General features: G+C 36.6%; 1 protein-coding gene across 1 annotated transcript in view; it reads right to left on the reverse strand.

The window, feature by feature from the left end:
* Window positions 1-21,055, reverse strand: part of LOC139150079 (polypeptide N-acetylgalactosaminyltransferase 2-like) — a 40,503-nt gene extending 19,448 nt beyond the window's left edge. Inside the window, exons 1-7 of the mRNA XM_070722236.1 lie at window positions 20,835-21,055; window positions 8,263-8,555; window positions 5,740-5,838; window positions 3,804-3,871; window positions 2,825-2,890; window positions 1,557-1,678; window positions 494-669 (exon numbers count right to left, since the gene is read on the reverse strand). Coding sequence (XP_070578337.1) covers window positions 494-669; window positions 1,557-1,678; window positions 2,825-2,890; window positions 3,804-3,871; window positions 5,740-5,838; window positions 8,263-8,555; window positions 20,835-20,939 — 929 coding nt within the window. The 5' untranslated portion in view covers window positions 20,940-21,055. The remainder of the gene's footprint in view (window positions 1-493; window positions 670-1,556; window positions 1,679-2,824; window positions 2,891-3,803; window positions 3,872-5,739; window positions 5,839-8,262; window positions 8,556-20,834) is intronic.
* Window positions 21,056-21,956: the final 901 nt, after the last annotated feature.

Consider the following 21,956-nt stretch of genomic DNA (forward strand, 5'->3'; position numbering starts at 1 on the left):
CCTTGGGGACAAACAAAAGTTCTCGCCAAGCTCTACTTCAAGGTTGAACCAGTAAGACACCATACAATGGCAGACTAGATAACTCATCTGGATTCATTTGAATACTAGGTATTCATAGTGTTCTTACTACAAATGTACCAATGTACCATCTGTATTCATGAACTCAATTTCAGAAACTCTGGAAATTTCTTTGTGTCAGCCACGTACCATTATGTGTGATATGTAACAGTTTTTATGTGCTAAAGAAAACTTTTTTGATTCAAGGGCACTTTAAAAATGCCCTGAGGGTACACTGAAATGCAAATAAATAGAACAACCTTTGATAATTCTCATAGTACATGTACATATCATACTTGTATTACAATTACTCATCATAATGTACTTAACAACAAATACAACGATGTGTACAAGTATTGATGATTCTGAGAAACGCATAACACTGATATTCCTTGGGAATGGCAATTGGACATACGATACAGCACACCAAACTCACTTGATGGGAGATATTGGGTTGTTTTTCCTTGTGTTCCTTTCTTGCGGATTCATGTAATCCCACTTGAACACCAGATTCCAGTCAAAGCCACCTTTGAGGTCGGCTGAAGCCGCCACATACTGGAAGTTGTCCATGTTGATCACATCAATGATCGGACTCACGACAGCTTTTGGATTCTGTCAGTTGAGGGAGGAAAAAAAAAAAGGTTTTTGAAAATTTTCATGGCAATGTTAGATGTACATCTCCCACCCTCTCACCTATACTAATCCAACATTGGAAAATACGAGGAATAAACTTACTGAACGTGAGAGAGCGATTATAGACATCATTGAATTTCAGATTAGTGGGTACAAGGAGTATCAGCCAGTGACTTATGGTAAGAAGTTCGACAATGCAGTTTGAAAATTCAATACTGCCAATTGGATGAAAACTGCATATACTAGCTGTTTTCAATAAATTACATTGAATGTCTAGAACCAACTGGATTTTGCTCTATAAAAGCTATTTTGCAAACTCAATGTAAGCAGTACTGTATGTATCTCAGTATTTTGAAATGAATTGTTTCTTTCTGACAGAGACATTGTATTGTAAATATTATTCCTGACATGTTACACCCACATCTAACAACAGATTTCCAACCAGCAAATTGGATCACATAAAACAGTATGCTATCCTCCCGTGCACACGAGTAAATCATTGTTTTTTTTGTATTTTCCATACATCAATAAACAAAACATTGTATACTGTAAACATGTCATACTGAACATTGGGTTTAGGCATTACACAGCATCCACCTGTCAGCCATATTGGATTGTAACATGGTTCAAATTGACATGCATGCGTCTCATGCCACCATTGTTCTGCAATATTCCAAAGAAATCATTCTAGCCATGTTTTAATGATGTTACTATGGCACCTTGAGGTATGCAAACACAACCACCAGACAGGGAGGCTGTGAAAAACTTGGCCCTGAAGTTTTCTGTGAGTTTGGTGTACTAACAACAAATTTTCACCATTGTCTGATTTACCTCTTGTTCCCAACATCCAGACAAACCAGACTTACCTCCTGGATTCGCTGTATGAGAGGTTCTATCCAATTCTGATTACACTCACAGTGACTGTCAAGGAATGTCAAAATTGGAGCAGTTGCATAATCAGCGCCTCGAACACGAGACCTCATCAAGCCTGTGTGTATAGAGTAAATCAATTTATCATTTCAAAATCCGTTAGACAAAAATGCTTTTTTGTTTTATGTATTAGAATGTCAGATAGCGATAAAAATATCTGCCATTCCATTTCATGTGATCACCCAATGAGTATAATCATTCAAAATGAAATCTGAATAACCAAAATCCTACAACTTATGAAAATAAGACAGTGTCAGAGTTGCATAATAGTTCCAAATACGCAAAACATTCATTTTGTTTTGCAATCAGCATGTGAAATGATAGCTACACTGGAGAATAATCTTATGTGAAAAATACTATATTACTCATACTCGGGCTCCTATATTTTACATGAAGTACTTGCTTCACTCCAAAAAATTACATATAAATAACTTATAGTTTGAATCAGAGGTTTGATACTAGTCTATTTATTCTATTTATGACTTTTAAATCATGCATAATTTGTCACGGTGTATCATAGTAAACCAGCCTTCATTATGGTCGCCATTGTGCAGGTTTCTATACCACACTCACACTGGCAACACTGTCATCTCTTACGGTGCGCGAGGCAATGCCAGTTCATTGGTCTGCCTTCAAGTCACCATGACGTGCTACTGACACTAAAAATTTCTGCTTTGATGCACAGAAATTTATTCTCATTTCACGCCATGTTATGTTACAGAGTTGGCACACAAAATAAAATTTTTTCGAGGTGATAAATACCATAGGCAATTACCGACTTCATCAAGAAAAAAGTGATAACTTCCTGAAATTTCAAACCTAATCCCTTCAGGTAGAGGTGTATCAGTGAAATGGTGTGGGCTTCAAGATGTGAAATACAAGACCCGCTTAATACATAAATTCTCGAGTTGAATGCTGAACAATTTACGTTGATCAAAAAAAAAAACCACATGTATTAATCCAGGTGAAGCACATTTTGAAACAGGATACCCATAGTAGACCCTGTTACCATGGAGAAACAAAAAAAGAGATTCTAGCTCTGAGCTAATTACGTATTTACTGACCAAGATATGAACTTGCTTGAATAGGGTATTGGCCTGATAAATGCTAAGTGCAAAAGCAAGATGCTGCTACACAGAGCTTTATTTCAAACATTAATGTTGATGATGATAAAAGACTTTTTCTAGGATCCAATTTTCCTTACCTTCTCTTTTCTCATTTCTCAAGACTACAACTTTATTAATTGCTTCTAATTCCTTACCATCTTCAGCTGTAATTACCATTGAGGATCGAGAGAACAGACAAAGATGGATTACACAAAAAAAACCGATTGACGTGCGTGTTGATACTCTTCACAGAGCAAACCTTGAGGTGTGTATATGTAATGTTAATGGTGCGTGAATGTACCTGAATGATCAACCTTGAAGTGTGTTAGTCATCAAATACACAATTCATCAGAACGACTGGTTAGGGTGATTTGCAATGGAAAGTAATCAACGTATACATTCATGAACACAGGCAATCAATCAAAGCAATTTCACGTATGATGTTTGCGGGCAGGTCTATTGCGATCGGCAATAAAACCTCTCGTTTATTTTTTTTTTACAACAGAGTGCATTACTCTGTGGTTCTTGTGAATTACAGTAGTTCTCAACAAAATCTGACCATTATGCTTTGAAAGCATTGTGAAAGATGCACAGGAGACAAATAAGTTGTCACATTTCTGAAGGGTGAGTGGGGTGGCACCGCGAAAGCAATGTGTGAATGAATATTGCCTTGTCCATTCTACCTTTCCATCAGTAAAACCTCAAATGTTGGACAACAATATTACCATTTTGACCGGACACTTTCACTGATCTGATGATAGGTTCCCTCGAAAGCTGATGTAAGGCCATTGCATAGCATGGCAAAAGGTGATAAACTTGTTTACTATAGTGATTTGAGCGATCAGATACACCAAAATGAAGTAATATTTTAATTATTTCTAAAACAACACTTTCATGAGAAATTTGCAACTGTCATTCATTTTCTAGGACACAGCTGCATCTATGCATGGTGACAAGGATGTTCATTCCCAACTGGCCCTGTGACTGTCATCAGTGTCAGGCGTTGTTTCGATACCAGGGCAATACACGAACTCTGTCATTATGCAAATACAATGTACCACATTTACATGTACTTACGATTGTCACTAAAATCGTCCACCAAAATGATTTCTTTAATCATACTGGTAGGGCTTCTTTTAAGAACACTGCAAATGGAAATTGAAAATTAGTATTATTTTTGAATGAAGCAACCATTAGCACACAACAGATTTGCGTTCATGGACAAATCTCTACACAGAGTGTCCATTCGATCATATGCAATGGTGCTACAAGTAATTCTGTTCAATGTTGAAACATATCGTACACGTGTATATGTTATACAGATTTCAAAGTCATGTCATACAAGCCTCTTGAACCTTGTTCAAGCATTTGTTGACACAAGCTTAGACTCTGAGAGGGGATTCAATATTTCACTATCTCACAATACTGATTCTTTAAACCACTTGACTTTTTATCCAGCCTCTTTGTTTCTTTACATAGATCAATATAATACTTTCTTTTGTCCGAACACATTAATTTGTTTCTATCTTGAAGGTAGCAACCTTCTATTTGTCAGTATTTCATCAACACAGATTATAGAGACTACTTCATTCAATATACCTGCTGAGCATTTCTTTGTGAGAAACACCATTAATCTGTGGCCCGGTAGTGCAGTTCATCATTGTGGGATATTAGGAGGCTGAATTCTGTTGGATCGTTATTTTGTTTCCCACGGAATAGGAAACTCACACAAGCCATAGAGAAAGGCACCAAACAGGAAATTAAAAAAATTGTGATGAAGTTGACTCTATCTCCGTCTTCTTGCCTTATCACAATTACTCTCACAAACATTGCAATATTTTCTGTCCTTACAAAACGGGACACTTGATCAGATCTTTCATGCGATATCTCACATGACATTTACAAACCTTTGTAGACGTGTTGCCTAACACCTTGATTTGAGCTACATGTATAAGAAAAGGGTAATTTAATAACAGGAACCTCTGATTCGTTTTACTTCATCATGTATTGAGAACGTAATTAAGTACACCTACAGCAGGTGTGCAATCTTATCAGTCTTATCACAGTGACCACTGTTGCGAAAGTAATCTCGTACTTTTACCTCATATGTTCAAATATTTCCCCTCTGCAATCTATTTTGACAAGCGGAAGTAAAGTCTTCCTTTCTTCTGTTTGTGTGGTCAACTATAAATTGCAATACTGCTTTTTGTGATATTTGGGAGATCATATTTTTTAAAGAATCATTAAATATCCAGCCCCTACATGACAGCACGGATCACGGATAGAACCACGCTTTTGCCATTTCAACATAGCACAACAGAGTAACTGAAAGTTCTGTCCAAATCCACCCGAACAAAACATCTGTGCATCTCCATTTTCAAATTGCAAGCTGGGAACAGATGGGAACTCAAATTTTCATGTTTTACTATCTTGATGGCAATTCGAGCTCAGATAAGATCATATATACATGAATTCTATTTTAACACAGCAAATTGAGGCTGGGCTTTATATTTTGTATTGCAATTCACACAGTTAAGTTGAAGTTCATTGTTGTATTCAATGACGCACAATAATTGCACAAAAATCACCAACATAGTATCGCATTCAATCATTTTATGGCATATGAAGGCTCAGAGTGTATTCTACATGTGTGGACCTTCTAGCATGGATTTAAGTAAACTTTGTCCATCCGCTGTGACAGTCCTTACCATGGCTTCGGTGAATTTAGAATTGATAGGAGAGAAGAATGCTGGGCCCTTATTAACTTGTGGTCAATTCAACTGTGCCTTAGGGGGACATGTTTGCATTTAGTAAAGATAAAAGGCACCCCTAGACAAACAATGATTTCCAACATGAGAAAGATGTGACCCAGCATTTCTCAGATGTGCTGATGAATCAATTATTTTTAATAATGCTGAAAGAAATAATATTTACAAAGGATGCAAAGCCAATAACTTTCACTGGAAAGCAGGAGTCAACAGTGTATGTTACAATGACTGCACTGTCTACTTACCTAACTATAGTGCGCAACAATGTGGATCTAGCTTCATTGTGAAACGTAATAATGACACTAGTTTGTGGGTACTGCCTCTCCCATTGCTGCTTTTTACATCTGGAGGAGAAAAGTTACAATATAATCTTATGGATGAATTCAAAGTATAAAACAGATTGATGCATCGTGATGAATAATAAAATAATATATACATTTGAATTTGAAGTTTCCATTATTCTCCATATTGCATGGAAGGACGGAAGACTTTACTATACTACTAATTCACATTTCAATATAAAAAGGATAATTTTGAGCAAAAAAAAAAACCCAGAACATTTTATACCATTAAAATATAGTAGTTACCTAAATATGCAGATCAGTGATCACCATGGTGATACGCTCATCATATGACCAAATGCACATTGATAATATCATTCTACAATATTCCATTTGTATGCAATCAAAGCTCTGAGACCTTCTCCATACTGTGTCTGATTGCACTGATTCATAAAAGTAATTTGAATTCCTTTCATGAACATCTGCTTCTTTTGAAAATCAAAAGACACACTAATGAAACTGGAAAGCCTCTCATCCTTAATGCACTAGATGTTACAGTGGCTGCATAAGAAATGGGAACCTCGTGCTACCTACACGGCACTACCTCGACGTCCTCGTTCAATTTTTACAGCAATTTCGGTTCCACTATCAGGAATTTTGGTTACGTTTTAGGAACTCACCATGAAAAACATGCCTGAGCATAATTTTTGAAAGTGAGTTCAACTTTGATACATGGATATAGGTTACTGTTTCAAAACAGGGACTCTCTTTTTGACAGCCATCAAAACCCATATGATTGAAAAGATGAAAAGGTATCATAGATCCACACTTCTGAAGTCTCAGGTGTTTGCACTAAATTTGAAATAGAAACTTAAAATTTAATCATCTCATTTCCATGTCTCAAACATCACACAGAATTCAAACTAATTGTTAAGATATGATTTGTCTTTAAGATATTGTCTATTTGTTTACGAATAAAATAACAGAAAAACCCAGGTTTTCTTAAATATTACTCATTCCTCCATGTACCCAATGACTGGAACCTTACTTTTGCCTTTATTTTTTGCAGTTTTACCAATTTTCATGAATTTTTTCTGTAATTTTTTATAATTTTTGACCAAACGGACGTCACTTATGATTGGTTACAGTTTTTGATCAATTTTTGGGGGAAAATCTGAAAAAAAACATTGTCTGGATCTGACAAGTTTGGGTTATATTTTATGAAGGTGACAAAAATTGACTTTGGCACTTGAAGGGTTGATCAAGTAGAGGGTCTGGTATGAATGGGGAATTACAGAAAGTATTTTTGTTTGATTCAACAGGATCCTAATATGAGCAACCTATGGCTGCCCACAGCTTTCTCGCAAGGTCCTCCTTAACTGGTCAATTTCTTTTATGGTTCAACGTCGGACCAATCAGTGAAGTTATATTTTCCAATGACCTTGGGTTCAACCCAAGGGTCACTACTGTCAGACAGTGTCATGCTATCCATGGCATACTCATGAATATGGATCAAAAGATATGCCTATGGCACTGTACCTTTCCCTCTGAAGAATTACAAAGGTCATCAGTCAATTGTACCAGTATATATTTCTTCCATAGTGGTAGTGCAGATGACAGACATGTGCACTACAGTAAAAATGCTTACCAATGTCTTATTACTTGAACACCTATGTCTGTCAGGTACAGAAAAATTCACAAAGGCTGTACAACCGCACTCAAGCGTCTATGCTGCAACCAACTTTTGCGTGGCTGCAGAAATAAAACACGAGTCTCATGGAAAGTAAATCCATTTTGAATGCACTTTACCAGTCATGAGAGACAATAAAACTCAGAATTTCCAGTTAAGCAGCAAATCTCAGCAAATTTCGTCCCTTTGCCTGTGCACTAACAAATGCAGTGTCAGCAAAAATGCTCAGTGTACATATCTATATGGCATCCCTCACCGCCGCCCTGCCCCCTAAACCATACCTCCATGCTATGCTTCATATACATTACATCATCTCTCAATAATGAACACAATGACAATAATATTGTGTCCGACTTGTCTTGACTCACCATGAATAATTGTTCTCTTCTTAAAACGATCTGTTTCATCATTTCCAAAGAATGTTTGAAAAAATGCAGTCACATTGGCCATATCAGATCATAAAAACCAAATCATATCTCAAATGTCTGTACATATGGGGTTAATTATTTCTCTAATAAGAAATTTTGCACAATAACCCCAGATATTTATTCTCCATTTCGAAAGGGAATAGTTTATAGTTTCCTTGAGGAAAGTTTGGGCAAAAGTAATTTTGATGCCTGAATAGTACCTTAAAATTGATGATTTCTTATTGGTAGTATTACTGAGGATTTAGAGTCTACATGTTGCAAAACTTGCCAGATCTAATGATTTCCAACCCAAGTCATGGTTATGTTTGACAAACAAATTGTGTAAAGCTCATACACCATTAAAAATCCAGAATACAATAAATGACTTACAAAGGATTCCTTGTATCTGGAATATCTCTGTCCATCTTCAGTTTGTCACTCTCAACTTGATTAAATTTATTTCTTGCATAAGCGTCCTGTCCCGTTTGGACTATTGTCTTTGATAGATAAGTTTTTTGGTCAAATGTTTGATAACTGTAATCTGGTTTTGAGTTCCACAAAATAGTGTCTTTTTTCTGGCTAATGATGTTGTTGTTGTTGTTGAGGATAGTTTTGGCATCTTCATGGTCATTCTGACTGTTGTCCACTTGCAATGGATGGAACTTAAATCTTGCCTCATTGTCCTGTTCAGTGCATAGAGAGAAATGTTCACAGTGAAATAGTTGCAATTTAGAGGTATGTTATATGCAATATCAAGCATTGTATGTGTTACATTCGTGGAGTAATCAGTATTACATGTATATCATACCAGTATATTGTTGGTGCAAATACTGCGATCTGATTGGTCGAGACACGAAAAGAACCATGGTATATTGGCGATATACCACGGCTGGCATACACGCAAGCTCTAAGCTTGAGCAGAAATCTGTTTATGACGTTCCAATCCAGAATTCCAATATACTATTATGATGTAATAGCAATAAATCACACCCAGCAACGGTATACCACTCGATTTTGACCAGTTCACATGCACTCGCTATTGCTCGTGCACATATTTCAAAATCTTGTGGTATACCGTTGCTGGGTGTGCTTTATTGCTTAATTAATGTGTATGTGTTGTAAATATCTATCTATCATGTAAATATATACTATAGATAGATACAGGTAAATATTGATATACAGATAATATATATATATATATATATATATATATATATATATATATATATATATATATATATATATATATATATATACACACCAGGGTATATAATATGTCTAAATGCCAAATGTTTAACTTGTCCCACAAATGTGTGTGTGTTTGTGTGTGTGCGTGCGTGCGATGTTCCATGTTGAGTACTGGATTTTGATCCTCACTAGAATTTATTGTTCAATAATAACATTACACATCATACACAATCTACTCATTGACTACTCATTTAGGAAGAAGGGTATGACATTGTGTTTGTCTTATCAAAAATTGTAAGGAAATTATCATCACAATTACAGCTGTAGTGCCGACAAGTTCACTAAATTGAGCTATTCGTGATAAAAATAGTGTGTTCTTCACACTACTTTGACCATTCCCATCTTTGAACATTCGTGAGATTAAACTTTCAAAATTATCGAATAAACATTTTACAAGTTTTTGTTTTCAATTAAACTTTGAATGTATAGAAGCAATCCTCGTTCTGTTCATTCTCATCAGGAATACTATTATGTGCATTTACACCCTCTCGCTAACGAAGAAATTCCAACTGCCATGTAAGTTTTGTCCCTGAAAGACCTTGGAGTTATGAATATCTAACAACTACCCCTAGACTCAAACAGAATTATATACCGGTACCACATCAGAGAACCAGCAATCTTCCATTATTGACACTCTCCAAGGATCTTTAAGACTAGATAAATGTAGCACTAGTCAGCTGTATACCCTTTGTAATTACCAATATGTTTCTATTTGATTTAGGATACGCTGCCTTTTAATAAAATTCTTTGTTTGCTAGGGGATGGGTAGCTTTTCATGCAAAATCATGAAAAACAAACACAAAACTGTAGTTACCTTGTCCCCCATCTGAGAAATGTATCACAAAAATTTAGCTTGTGTTTTATTTCTGTGTTTGTTTTTCAACCTTCTGGGAGGGTAGGTTTGAAGGAAATTCAAGGACGGCAAACAAAGAATTTCATTTACAGGTGCCTAATACAAGCGTGATATGTGGATTACATGTAATAGCTATGTCCCTGTTGAGTTAAAGCTAAAAGCGGTAACACAGATGTAAACTGTACCCAACATCAAAAAGGGGCAAATAAATTTTGTAGGTTTTCCTTGTTTGATTAATATCATATGCCAATTATCCATGAACAGAAAAGCCATATGGTCTAATCTGTCTCGGTATGGTCCAGCTCTGAAGACAATCAGTTCAATCATTCTGGCAAAATGATACTCTTGATAACATACATGCAGCCTGCAGTTATTTACGATGAACATTTTAGACAAAGCTCTTCTTTTTGTTCAAAACAGGTATGCCACCTGTGATCAGAACCTTTTTTCATAGAACAGTGCAAATTGCAGTAGCATTCGTAGAATTCACATGGAGTAATGTATGTATATATATCAAATCCATATGGAATACAATATGCATGTACCCTGGTAGAATATTATTGTTGTTGTATCGATGGTGAGCATACATGTAGGTGTCACTGTAGATTATAGCATTGTGAAATAATGTCATGGCAGAGGAGAAAGAGAGGGCAATTTTCATCAGCGTATGGCGTAATCATTATGCTCTTATTCAAGCAACATATATAATTAAATTAAGTATAAAAGCAATCTAAACATGCATATCTGTCACTTGAAAGCTATACATAAATTGTAATTCAGGCTCCAACATGTCATTAACCTCATATGACTCTGATTCATAGAAGCCTTAAAATTGTTTTTAATGCTACATGTATATGTACAAGCAGCTATAAGATTTCTCTTTGTTATGGTTGCATGGCGTTCAAAATTGTGAGGAAGCCATAACTTAGCTTGTGTGAGTCATAGAGACATCAATTCAAAATTATAAGAAACCTCACATTGTATTAACATTGTATTTAAATCCATCACAGCAATTTTAAATACAGTTGACATTTTCATGTACAAATATTATTTACTTCTTTCAACTCTTTTACGCCATACTTCAATTCCTGGGCCTTAATCCTTTGAGCGCCAAAGTCAACTTTTGTCGCCTATATTTGATGTACCCCAGTCAAATTTTTTCAGATTTTTGCCAAAATTTTGATGAAAACCTGAGGCCAATGAAATGTGATGTCTGTTCGGTCCAAAGTAATCCAAAAAATTGCAGAAATATTCATAAAAATTGTTAAAATTTTGCACTAAAATTTGGTGGGAAAAATTTGGTGGGAAAAGCACTCAATGGTTAAGCCATGACATTTACAGGGAATATTTATGGCCATTCAGGCTTTCCAGTCACATATAAACATTTTCAAACCAAAGAAACCTCAATTCACTGCATACCTACATGTACAGTATGGGTATTTGGTCTTTTTCACAAAATTAAATTTCTGGTGTGTAGGCAATATGCACTGACAATCATGAAAGCTTCAATGTATTGTCCTGAACAAATAACTTGTTTTACAAGCTGTCCACACAATATGTAATTCAACTCATGGGGGCCATATTGTAGCCACACCTCTGGAAGATATACAAGCTGTACTAAAATATACCAGAACACAATTGGAAAATATGGTAAATTTCAATCGCGTTCGAACTCACAATATACGGCACCCAGTCACCTAGCGGAGAAGCCATAGACAAAACTGCTGGGTTAAATCCCCACTTTCAAAAAAAGAGTGGACTAATTTGCGAGAATAGGATCTTTTAATTTTTCAAGTTTATCAAAAGTGTTAGATGCCCCATAGCTGAAAGTTGCAATATTACAAACTACCCATAAAAATAAGTGAATTGCCAAAAAAAAGAGAAGTAGATGAGCTTAAATGTGCTGATTAAACCAACATTACTACAATATCCTATTCTTCCAAATTTGTGCCCATTTTGTGCTTGGCAGTTTACAGTGTCAGCCTATTTTTTATTCATAGGAAGGCGTGTCCAACTCAATTGTCATACTTTTAAAAGGGTTTTCAAGAAGCTATTGTTGAACACATAGGAAGCGATCATTTATAGGCCATGAAAGTTATTGTTCCGTGGAAATGAGCAGTTGTTTGATATAAACCTTTATTTGAAATATTGACCTGACTTTATGTTTACTGATAGGGTATTAACTAGCAGTCAATTTTATGTATAGTCACAGTAAGAACCATAGATCAGTATAGTCTATACAAGTACATGTGCAATCTATTGTTTGTACACACTACACAATATGGCACTCCATCAAAACCCTGTATTGTCACAGTCTCTGTGGAATGCATATTGGTGAATCCATGTGCTGCAAAAGTGTTTTTGGTCAGTATATTTTATTCTTCAAATATTTTGGAGACAGAAAAGACACACAAACAAGACTAAATAAATAAAGGAAAAATACAACATCAGTTTCATCATTGCTATTACAGAAGGAACTGAGGGGTGTTTGGCCATGGCCCATGCAAAGTCTCTGACACTAATAACTTGGATGAATATTTTAAATTTCTACAAGGAGTCTCTTTTCATCGTTTATAGACCAGCATTTACCATGTACTTTTCGGAGACACAAGTGCTCCATCTATTTATGATCATCTTATAGGTAATAATAGGTAAATACATGTAGAAAAATGATTAATTTATGCAATGAAAATGAGTAATAGGAAACTATCATTTGTTCTGTAATTGCTACCATCTAGAGTACAAAATTGCTAGATGGAAAAAGACAAGTTAGAGACATATTGTTGTCAGTCGATTAAAACATACCAACGATAAATGATAATTGAGAGCTGTACTGTTACACCTGTCTGACAAAAGCATTGTAACCCTCTCTACTGTTACTGGTAAAACATTTTCAAATACAAAGAAACATACATTAACAGTTACAGCAAGCGGAGCTTTGATATTTCCATTTGGTATATTGTACCGTCTATACATGTGTTCTTGCTCACTGTTCAGTCACCACTGGGATGTGCTACATCAAATTACCATTTTTTGCATCGTGCACCGACAGAAAAATACTTTGCATAGTAGATAATGTCGTTCTCAAATGTAAGTACAGACATACAGGTTTTTATAGACAGTTATAAACAGTTGAAGAAAGTGACCAACACATTCCTATGGATGAGCACAGCAATTGGAAATGGTAAGTACATGTTTGCCCAGGGCTATAATTGACACAGTATATGGGGTCTAAAATTTGCAAAAATGTTTGCCTATAAAATCCCTTTCACGATCACTCCTATGACTCTCTGACATTTTGTCTGATAAATCTTGCACAAGCACTCACAGAAATCCATACTGTGGAAGCTATGCTTCTGTAATCACATTTATACCAAATGAACATTTCCTCATCTCATTTTTATGTCACATTTCACTGATAGTTACTTATTGCTTTTAATGATGTAGGTTAAGAAAGTTTATTAGTAATCTTCTTTCAAGGAATATCATATGCAAAAAAAGTTCCTTTGTGCATATAGTGATCATAAATGCAGAAATGTTATAACCTCCATACAGGTATTCCCTTTTAACTCTTTGAGCGCCAAAGTCTATTTTTGTCCCCTTTATAAAATAAAAACCCCCGTCAATTTTTCTCAGAGTTTTGCCAAAATTTTGAGAAAAAAATGTAGCAAATGAAATGTGATGTCCATTTCGTACAAAATTATCAAAAAATTATAGAAAAATTCATAAAAATTGGTAAAATTTTGCACTAAAATTTTGGCGGGGGAAAATTACAGCGCTCAAAGGGTTAAAGCGACATTGAAGTATTTGTATACCTACATGTATCATCCTCTGCAGTATTGCACACATTTACAAGTCTCATTTTCCGTTTAATTGTGAAACCGTTGAAATGATTTGCTCTCTGCTTAATCACATCAGGAAGAATCGTATTGACAGCTTTTTACGCATTGACAAAAACTCTACAGAGAAGAACCTATTGTATGCAGTCAGTAGCTGCCAGCAAATACTTTCAGTGTTGTCTGGGTACAGATTTACATGTATGGTGGCCAGCTTTTCTGACTGAATTACAAAGTATGTCAATAAAGAAAGCATCAGAGGACTTCCACCTTGACTGTTGTTATGTTTTTATGTGCTCATCTAGTTTAAGACAACAAATATCACACTGTGGTTTGCTATTTAAAAACTGATTTTTTTTATTATTCAGTTTTCGGCATCTACATTGTACCCTTCCAACTAATACCTTAACCGGCAAACACACTCTTTCTCCACAGAAATGTCACTTCCGAACGATAGTCACTTTTCTTGGTTCTTGGTGACTACTAGTAACAGGTTTGACTGTAAGTGAATTGCAAAATGATCTACCGACTTTATATAAGACTATGATATAATGATTTTCACATGGAATAAAAATTCTATGGAAAATTTTGCCATTTTCACGTTTTTTTTTTTTTATAATTGAAATTGTACGCAACGAATGATGCCTTCATTTCATCAAGATCATCGTCGGTTTGAAAGTTTCCTCACATCTATTTACTGTGGTTTTACGACTTATCCGGACACCAAACTTGCTAATTACCCAGCAACTTCGCTGATGATATTAAGACTTTGATCGGTAATTACCAAAGCACTTTGGTAATTCACCTCAAACTTGATACTTGATCTGACTGCATGAGTGCTCCATGGGGTACACAATGTGTATACAGAGTTACTGATAAGTATCATACTAGTGCCATAAACTAATTTGTGACCAGGGGTTGGCATTCCACTGAACAGCATTCCTCAGTAAAACCAACATATGTACATGTGTGCTGTTCATCCGTGCTACATGTAAAACTCAACTACGGAGAGGTAAGGAGAGTGTAATGGGTCGTTAGAGTTTTCTCAGAGCAGAAAAACTATTACTAACGTTAAAACAAGCTGACATTGGAATTCCTGTTACAGCATTGTGAGGAAAATCCTACATTATCCAGTTTATTTATAATCCTGTGACCGTCCGTCTCCGTCACCTAAATAGAATAGTCCCACTCCACGCATCCGCCATTGGTTTTCCTCCTCTAAAACCTGCAGTTTCATTCATTTGAAGCAATTATCCTTTCATCTGTAAAGAGTTTTTACCTGTGACTATTACAACTTTCACTGCCAGTTGTTGTTTTCATAAGATACAGACCATTTGATACTGAGGTACGCCGAGTTGCTCTTACTTGCAGGCAATGCAGATGCCACTTCACAGTTCACACTGTGCTGTTGATCGGCAAAGTACAAGACATTTTTGTTTCACTTTTTTTTATGTCTAGATATGATTCATGTGGAAATTTTACCAAATGTCACAGATGGGATTGTGTTTTCAATTTCATTTGATGCAGGGATATGAAATACTGTGTCAGTTTAGCTCGGAATCGTTGCTGAGTTTTGCTGCCTTTTGGCAATGGTTGTCTATCAGCATAAATGTGATCGAGGAATGCCCGTTCATGAAGATAGAGAGATTGAAAATCTTTTCTGTATTCTAGCTTCCTTTTCAATTTCTTCATGTGTAAGTTGATTTAGGAAAGTGATTGAAAGTTTGAGTGGTGTTCAATAATTGTGCCTAAATCAGCACGAATTGAAAACACGAAAAAAGTATACCTAAAGTAGGACTGTTCAATCAGACACGATGTCCCTTGAAGTTACAGAGATCTTTTTGGTGCAGTGGGCAGGTTAACTCATATGCAAGTTGTATTTGTCCTGCGCCATTTTCATCTCTTTGTTCAGCAATATTTTGAGTGGGTACACTGTTGAAAACTTTGAGTGCAAACTCATGTCTCAAATTGGTTTATGCTATCACTGTATTGCACTGAGATGTGGTGTCAGTGTTTCCACTTTGCCACCCATGGAGTTACTGCAGCCAGATCAAGTATCAAGTTTGAGGTGAATTGCCGAAGTGCTTTGGTAATTACTGATCAAAGTCTCAATATCATCAGCGAAGTTGCTGGGTAATTAGCAAGTTTGGTTTCCGGATAAGTCGTAAAATCACTGTAATGTCTTTATGATATGAATGTGTACAGTGTTGGATTGTAAAGGAAGGAAGGAAGGCATGATCCATCTATGCAAATTCAGCCTAGCCCTTTTCCATGCGACGGTACAGAACGTTGGTAAACGTATGACCCACATGTACCGTACTTGAGGTGGTAGAAAATATGTCAGCTGTTGTGAATGACCCTCAAAGTTAAGATCCGCACATGTGTGAAGTGGAATCTTGAGGACAGTGACGACTTCACCAACATCTGGATGTGCTTGTTATATACTTATGATAGCATATGACAAGAGCCATTTGCATAAGAGCTCTTACATTTCTGCTTGAAATTTCCTTTCAACTGATTTTTTTCTTTTTGTAAATAGCTACAACCAGCAAACTCATATTATTATCATATGAACTTACATGTAGGTCATTCTCTAAATAAAATGAGGCAACAATTTTCGCTTTGTCAAAGCACAAGTTCAGCTTTTCAAATGAGACTACAGTGCATGCTGAAAAATAATTTTACAATGATAACTAGAAAGGTGTCAATTATAATTGCTTGCCCATACCTGTCTTACAGCTTTATCTTATCATTTGAATTTTTTTTCCACACTTAACCTTGTAATGACCTGTTGGTTTCCAGAATCTGGAGAATCTAATGTACAATTTATTTCACTTGACAAAAATAATTCAATCTCTGTATTGTTAAAATGTACACGTGTACCTTTAATAATTTACAGTAATTTATTCATAACTCATGGGCTATGATTCACAAGGGATGTTTGATCTTGCCAAGAAATAGAATTAAACCTCTTTACATAAAAATCCTGCGGCGTTCACGGTATTTCCATATTTTGCCATTCTATATTACTGATGGGAGTGACCTTTGTATGTAAGCAGATTTTACAAGGACAAAAGCTGTATCGTTCAATAATATTTTCATTATTTCGTAGGGGAGGGGGAAACAAATATTTTCGTTATTCTTCTCTCTATAGCATGTTGAAATATAAAGCATAAGCCTTGAACAATGTGCAATGCTGATAATGAGAAATACAGTCATTCTGGTCAAGACAATGTAACATTTCATTGTCAACGATGTAACATTAGACATCACACATCACACTTTATATCGGGGAGTGTGTTGAAAACTTGGTATGCATTTCCGTATGATTTTGGAAGCAAAACAAGAAGCTGTATTTCACAGACTGACCAAAAGTACTGGAAAGTACATGTACACCAAAAGTCACGGCTAATGGAGCTTTAAGATTGGTCCTCACTTTAAGTTGTACATCCAGTGGCTGGTGGCCACGTATACCACATGTCAGGCAAATGTGATTTGCCGTCACTGGTGTAAACATTGCTTCTAGAGAGCCACTCTGCGGATAGGCCACAAAAAAGGCAACCTGACCTCATTTGGAACTGTCCCTCTGAGGTTGAAAAAGTGTTTTATTGGACTACGTGTACTTTACATTGGGGAAATGCCCCTTCTAAACCTCCATACCTACTGGTCAAGGCTGAAAATATTTCACATCTCCTTTCAGGCTTGAACCATGGGTATCAAATGTCCCTAAATGACATAAATGTCACAAATCAACCAATCATTGACGTGGAAGATGTCTTCTGAAAGGTTAAAGTCCCATAAATATGCTGGGTTCATCACCAGATGTCACACTTTGATCATATTACCACCAGCAACTTGACCACGAACACATGCACACAATGATAATGTATACATAATATTATCTCCACCCTTTCTGTTGTTTCTGGTCGGTTTGAAGACGAGCGGTACAGTTATATGATGAAGCACGAGAAAAATCTTTGGCATGGACGCACATCCATATTGTAGTTTGAACAAATAAACTATTTAGCTGCCACATACACAGGAGAGTACTGTGAAAATAATCAACACACTGACAATGGATTGCCACATACAAGCTTCACTAAATAGCTACAACATCATTGAAAGCCAAATTTGCAATTTGACTGCTACATTACAGGAAAATGAATGGTTTAATATTTATATAGAATGATAGAATCTACAGTCTAACCTGCCTGGATGAGCAAGTTCCTGGGAGTACCATACATAAAAATTGAGCTTTATGGTCAAGAAATCCCTTGTGATGGATTTTGGGGGATTGCCTATTTGGACATCATTCAAAACTTATATGCTCTTTCTTCGGAGTGGTTATAGATCACAAAGATCGGGAATACTGAAGTTGAAACCTACATTTACTGTCACATGTCCATGGTTGAAATTATACCATCTGTCCAGTGAACCTAAAGTTCAACCTACATCCCGCATATTCATGTGATTTGACTGATCATGCTGATACACAGTATGCCATCTCTGCAAATTACTCTTAGATAACACCGGTTATTATCGAAAGATCAAAATTTAATGACAGCTCAATTAATTTTCCTCTGTTGCTTCTTGTGAACCCCAATTAGTAACATTTTGGGGGGTGTATTGAGTGGAAAATTTGTGTTCAACAAGATTGAACTTGGTATAAGGATAATTCGGTAAACATACTGCTGTGGCTTTGAACTTCACTTTGCACGATATATATGTGGGTATTTAGTAACCCTTGAAATTGTTAAAATGCATCTTTTTGTAAAATACAAAAAATATTAATTGTCTGGTAATATTCCTATGAAAGCTACATAAACATTCATGTTTTGGGACCACTATCTGCATTGCAACTTGTCACCCACAGGATTAAGAAATGAATTTCAAAAAATAAAATTGTCACATGATAAAGTGTAGCAATGCAGTGAGACGGAGAGTGCGTAGGTGTACGTCTTTCGTTCATTATCCTGAAGGAGCTATTTGAATAGAACTTGTTTAAATTTGACATTCTCATTATTGACCATTGTTAAGGAGAGTCTATCTGAATAGCAATAAAGGAAACATATCTGATGGTAAGGCCAGAAATTGAGGAAACAAAAGACTTAAAAATCGCCATAAAAAATCAAAACAAATACAATTTAAAAAGGTAAGCAAATATGATATTATGCATTGACCACAGTGAATAATACATGTTTTCACAACAGACGCTTAGATTTCAACCACTTCAGAACTCTTTAATCATCATGCTGCTTATCTTACAACAATCACGATATGAGATTATTTTCACTTTTATCAATTTATATTTTTTAATAAAAATTAGTCACTAAATTTAGTATCACTAAACCATTGCTGAAAGATACCGCACATGTTACTTGACCTCATTGACTTGACCATCAAGACAAAGTCAATATGGACTTTAAATGACTATTACACCTCAGAATTGTTCATCTGTTACTAACATTTACCCTTTCAAGTGTTATGGTTGAGTCTGGTGAATAATTTACCAAATGTAACGGGCCTTTTGTACAAGATGTCAACAACGGTGGATACAGCAGTACAGCTTGTGTGTGTTCTGGTACACTAGCTATTATGCCTGTGCCAGAATATTTAATTTTGTTGCCCATAGTGACTGTCAATATATAGACAATTTTGCCTTGAATATTTGATACGTCATAGTCATTGGTGGCCTACTCCTCAAAGACCCTTGAGCTGGCCAGGGTCTTGGATAGTCGCATTTACACTGCCGAACAAAAAAGCCTACAGATGTACACAGAAACAGGAGAGGTCCCTGACTATACAAGATATACATTTTACTGTAAATACTATATAAAGTTCGGTCTACTGTGCAGTATGCCCTCAAAGGCAATTTGAAGCACCACTGACACTGAGTTTTTGCTCTGACTTTAGGAAAATTTTACATCTTTCAGAAGGGTCACTCCACAAGACAGCAACACTGCCAACTTGTGAAATATCTAAACAGTCTGCTTCTGTTTCAATGATACTCTACACTGTATACATCATTGCTTAAAGAATGAGGTTTACTATTTTGATGCAGTGACTTGTGGTGTACATCCACCAGCAGATTTCAATGCTTGCTGGGTAATTAAGGCAAATGTGATTTTCCATAATTTTTGTTTTCTTTGTTTGTTAGTTTACGTTACAAGTATATTGTTCGTTTGATTGGCTGATTTTAGGGTAAACAGTACCAAGTTGCACACTTTCTCTGGATCCACTGGTTCAAACCATGTAATGGTTTTTTGAGAACTTGTTTATTTGCACATGGTGTGCATGTTTATACACCATGATGCTGTCCCAAACCTGGATTACGATATTGCCACATCAACGACAGTCAATTATTAAGGACACTGGCAAAAGATTGACAGATGCCAACTGTTTGAGTCGGGGGAAAGTAGGGGTTTTGACGCCAACTATATTTCCATTTGACAAAATCGATATTACATATCAAAGTTCATGGGGAAATCTGTCCCGATCAACATTGTTGACAGACAACTTTCAAAAAGAGTGAGTGGGTTCGATGCAAGTATTTTACATATAAGCAACTTCGAACTGATCTAATGACAATCTGTCCACGTTAACAAAATTCAGACAATGGATTTTTTTAAACATGAATTAAGGCAAAAAGTTCCATGAAATTAGAGTGAGTAAACAAGACGGCTACGTATCGTTTTTACGATCATAATCTGAGATGTGGCACTGTTGCTGTTCAAACCATTGAGTGTCCAGAACTTTACTGTTTAGCAGAGGGCTGCACCCAAACTATCTTCACATTCACTTCAGAACGACATTTTCATGATGTGTAAAATAGATCCACTTTCGGACGGTACACGAACAAAGTTTAGTTGAACACGTGTACTTTCCGTACGGCTGTGCAAAACAAACAGAACACACAAAAGCGTCGCTTACGCTCACCACCATCCTATATAGATAGTATACAAACACATACACACATTGGGATACGGAGAGAATATCGGTAATGGTAATCATCTTAGCAAACTTACGTGGTCATCGTTGTCTTTGTTTTCAGGACCAAGTATGTAAATTCCAAAACCGACAAACCACACCACTGCAATAAGAAGAAGAAATCGGGCCTTTCGCCGTATCATGATGTCGAACGAAGTGCATTAGCATTGGCAAACTATTTAAAAAACGGAGCAAACGCGGAAAATAACTGGGACAACCAATCCGGAAGCTGAACTCGCCACCGGAAGCCGGCAGATTTGCATTGTGGGTAAATAAACTTCACGAAATATCGTTCAACTCGTTATGGCCACAGGCGCTTCGAGCGTCGCTTCGCGAAGCCCATTTATACAATAAGTGACGATCGAAGCACCTGCGGCTTATACTCTGTATTATACTATGTATCAATTTTTCGGCACTGTGCACTGCAGTGATACTTGCTCGGTAGTTGTACCGTTTAGGTAGGCCACGTCAATCTTTCTATTATAGGCCCTAATGTATAAATTTATATTTGTGGGCTGTACCTTACCGGTAAGGGAGCGTTCAGTTTTTACGGTGGGGGGGGGGGGCCGGCAAAATCTTGTCGCCGGTGTTCAAAAAAATATAGACCCCCCCTGCATTTTTCGCGAAAAAAAGATGCACCCCCTTTGTCAGACGAAAAAAATTGATGACCCCCCCCCCCCCCCCCCCCCCCCCCCCCCCCCCCCCCCCCCCCCCCCCCCCCGCTTAAAATAACTAAAACCACACGTCAAATTTACCCGCATGGTTTGGATGTGAACTCCGGTACGCCGCGCACTTTATTCGTGTAGCAGAGATGCCAGTGCACAAACTTCTCAGCCACATCCATTGAAACGTCTGTTAATTAGGACGACTGTAAGGCAATTTTTAACTTCATTTCAATAGACAACTCATGTCCATGGACATTGTATAAAGTAAACTTTATTGGAGTGGTTCGCCAAAGGCAGCCCTCCGGTTAAGAGGGTCATGGGCCATTACGTAAAGTCAACTTTATTCTAGTGGGCCACCGGTACCACCGGTAAAGAGGGTTGATCTGGCTATTGCATAAAGTAGACTTTACTGGACAGGGCCGCCGAAGGCGCACGGCCATTAAGATTGCCGTGGGGTATTACATAAAGTCAATTTATTGGAGTGGGCCGCCACAG

This window comes from Ptychodera flava, chromosome 14, assembly GCF_041260155.1.
Source record: "Ptychodera flava strain L36383 chromosome 14, AS_Pfla_20210202, whole genome shotgun sequence".
NCBI classification, from domain to species: domain Eukaryota; kingdom Metazoa; phylum Hemichordata; class Enteropneusta; family Ptychoderidae; genus Ptychodera; species Ptychodera flava.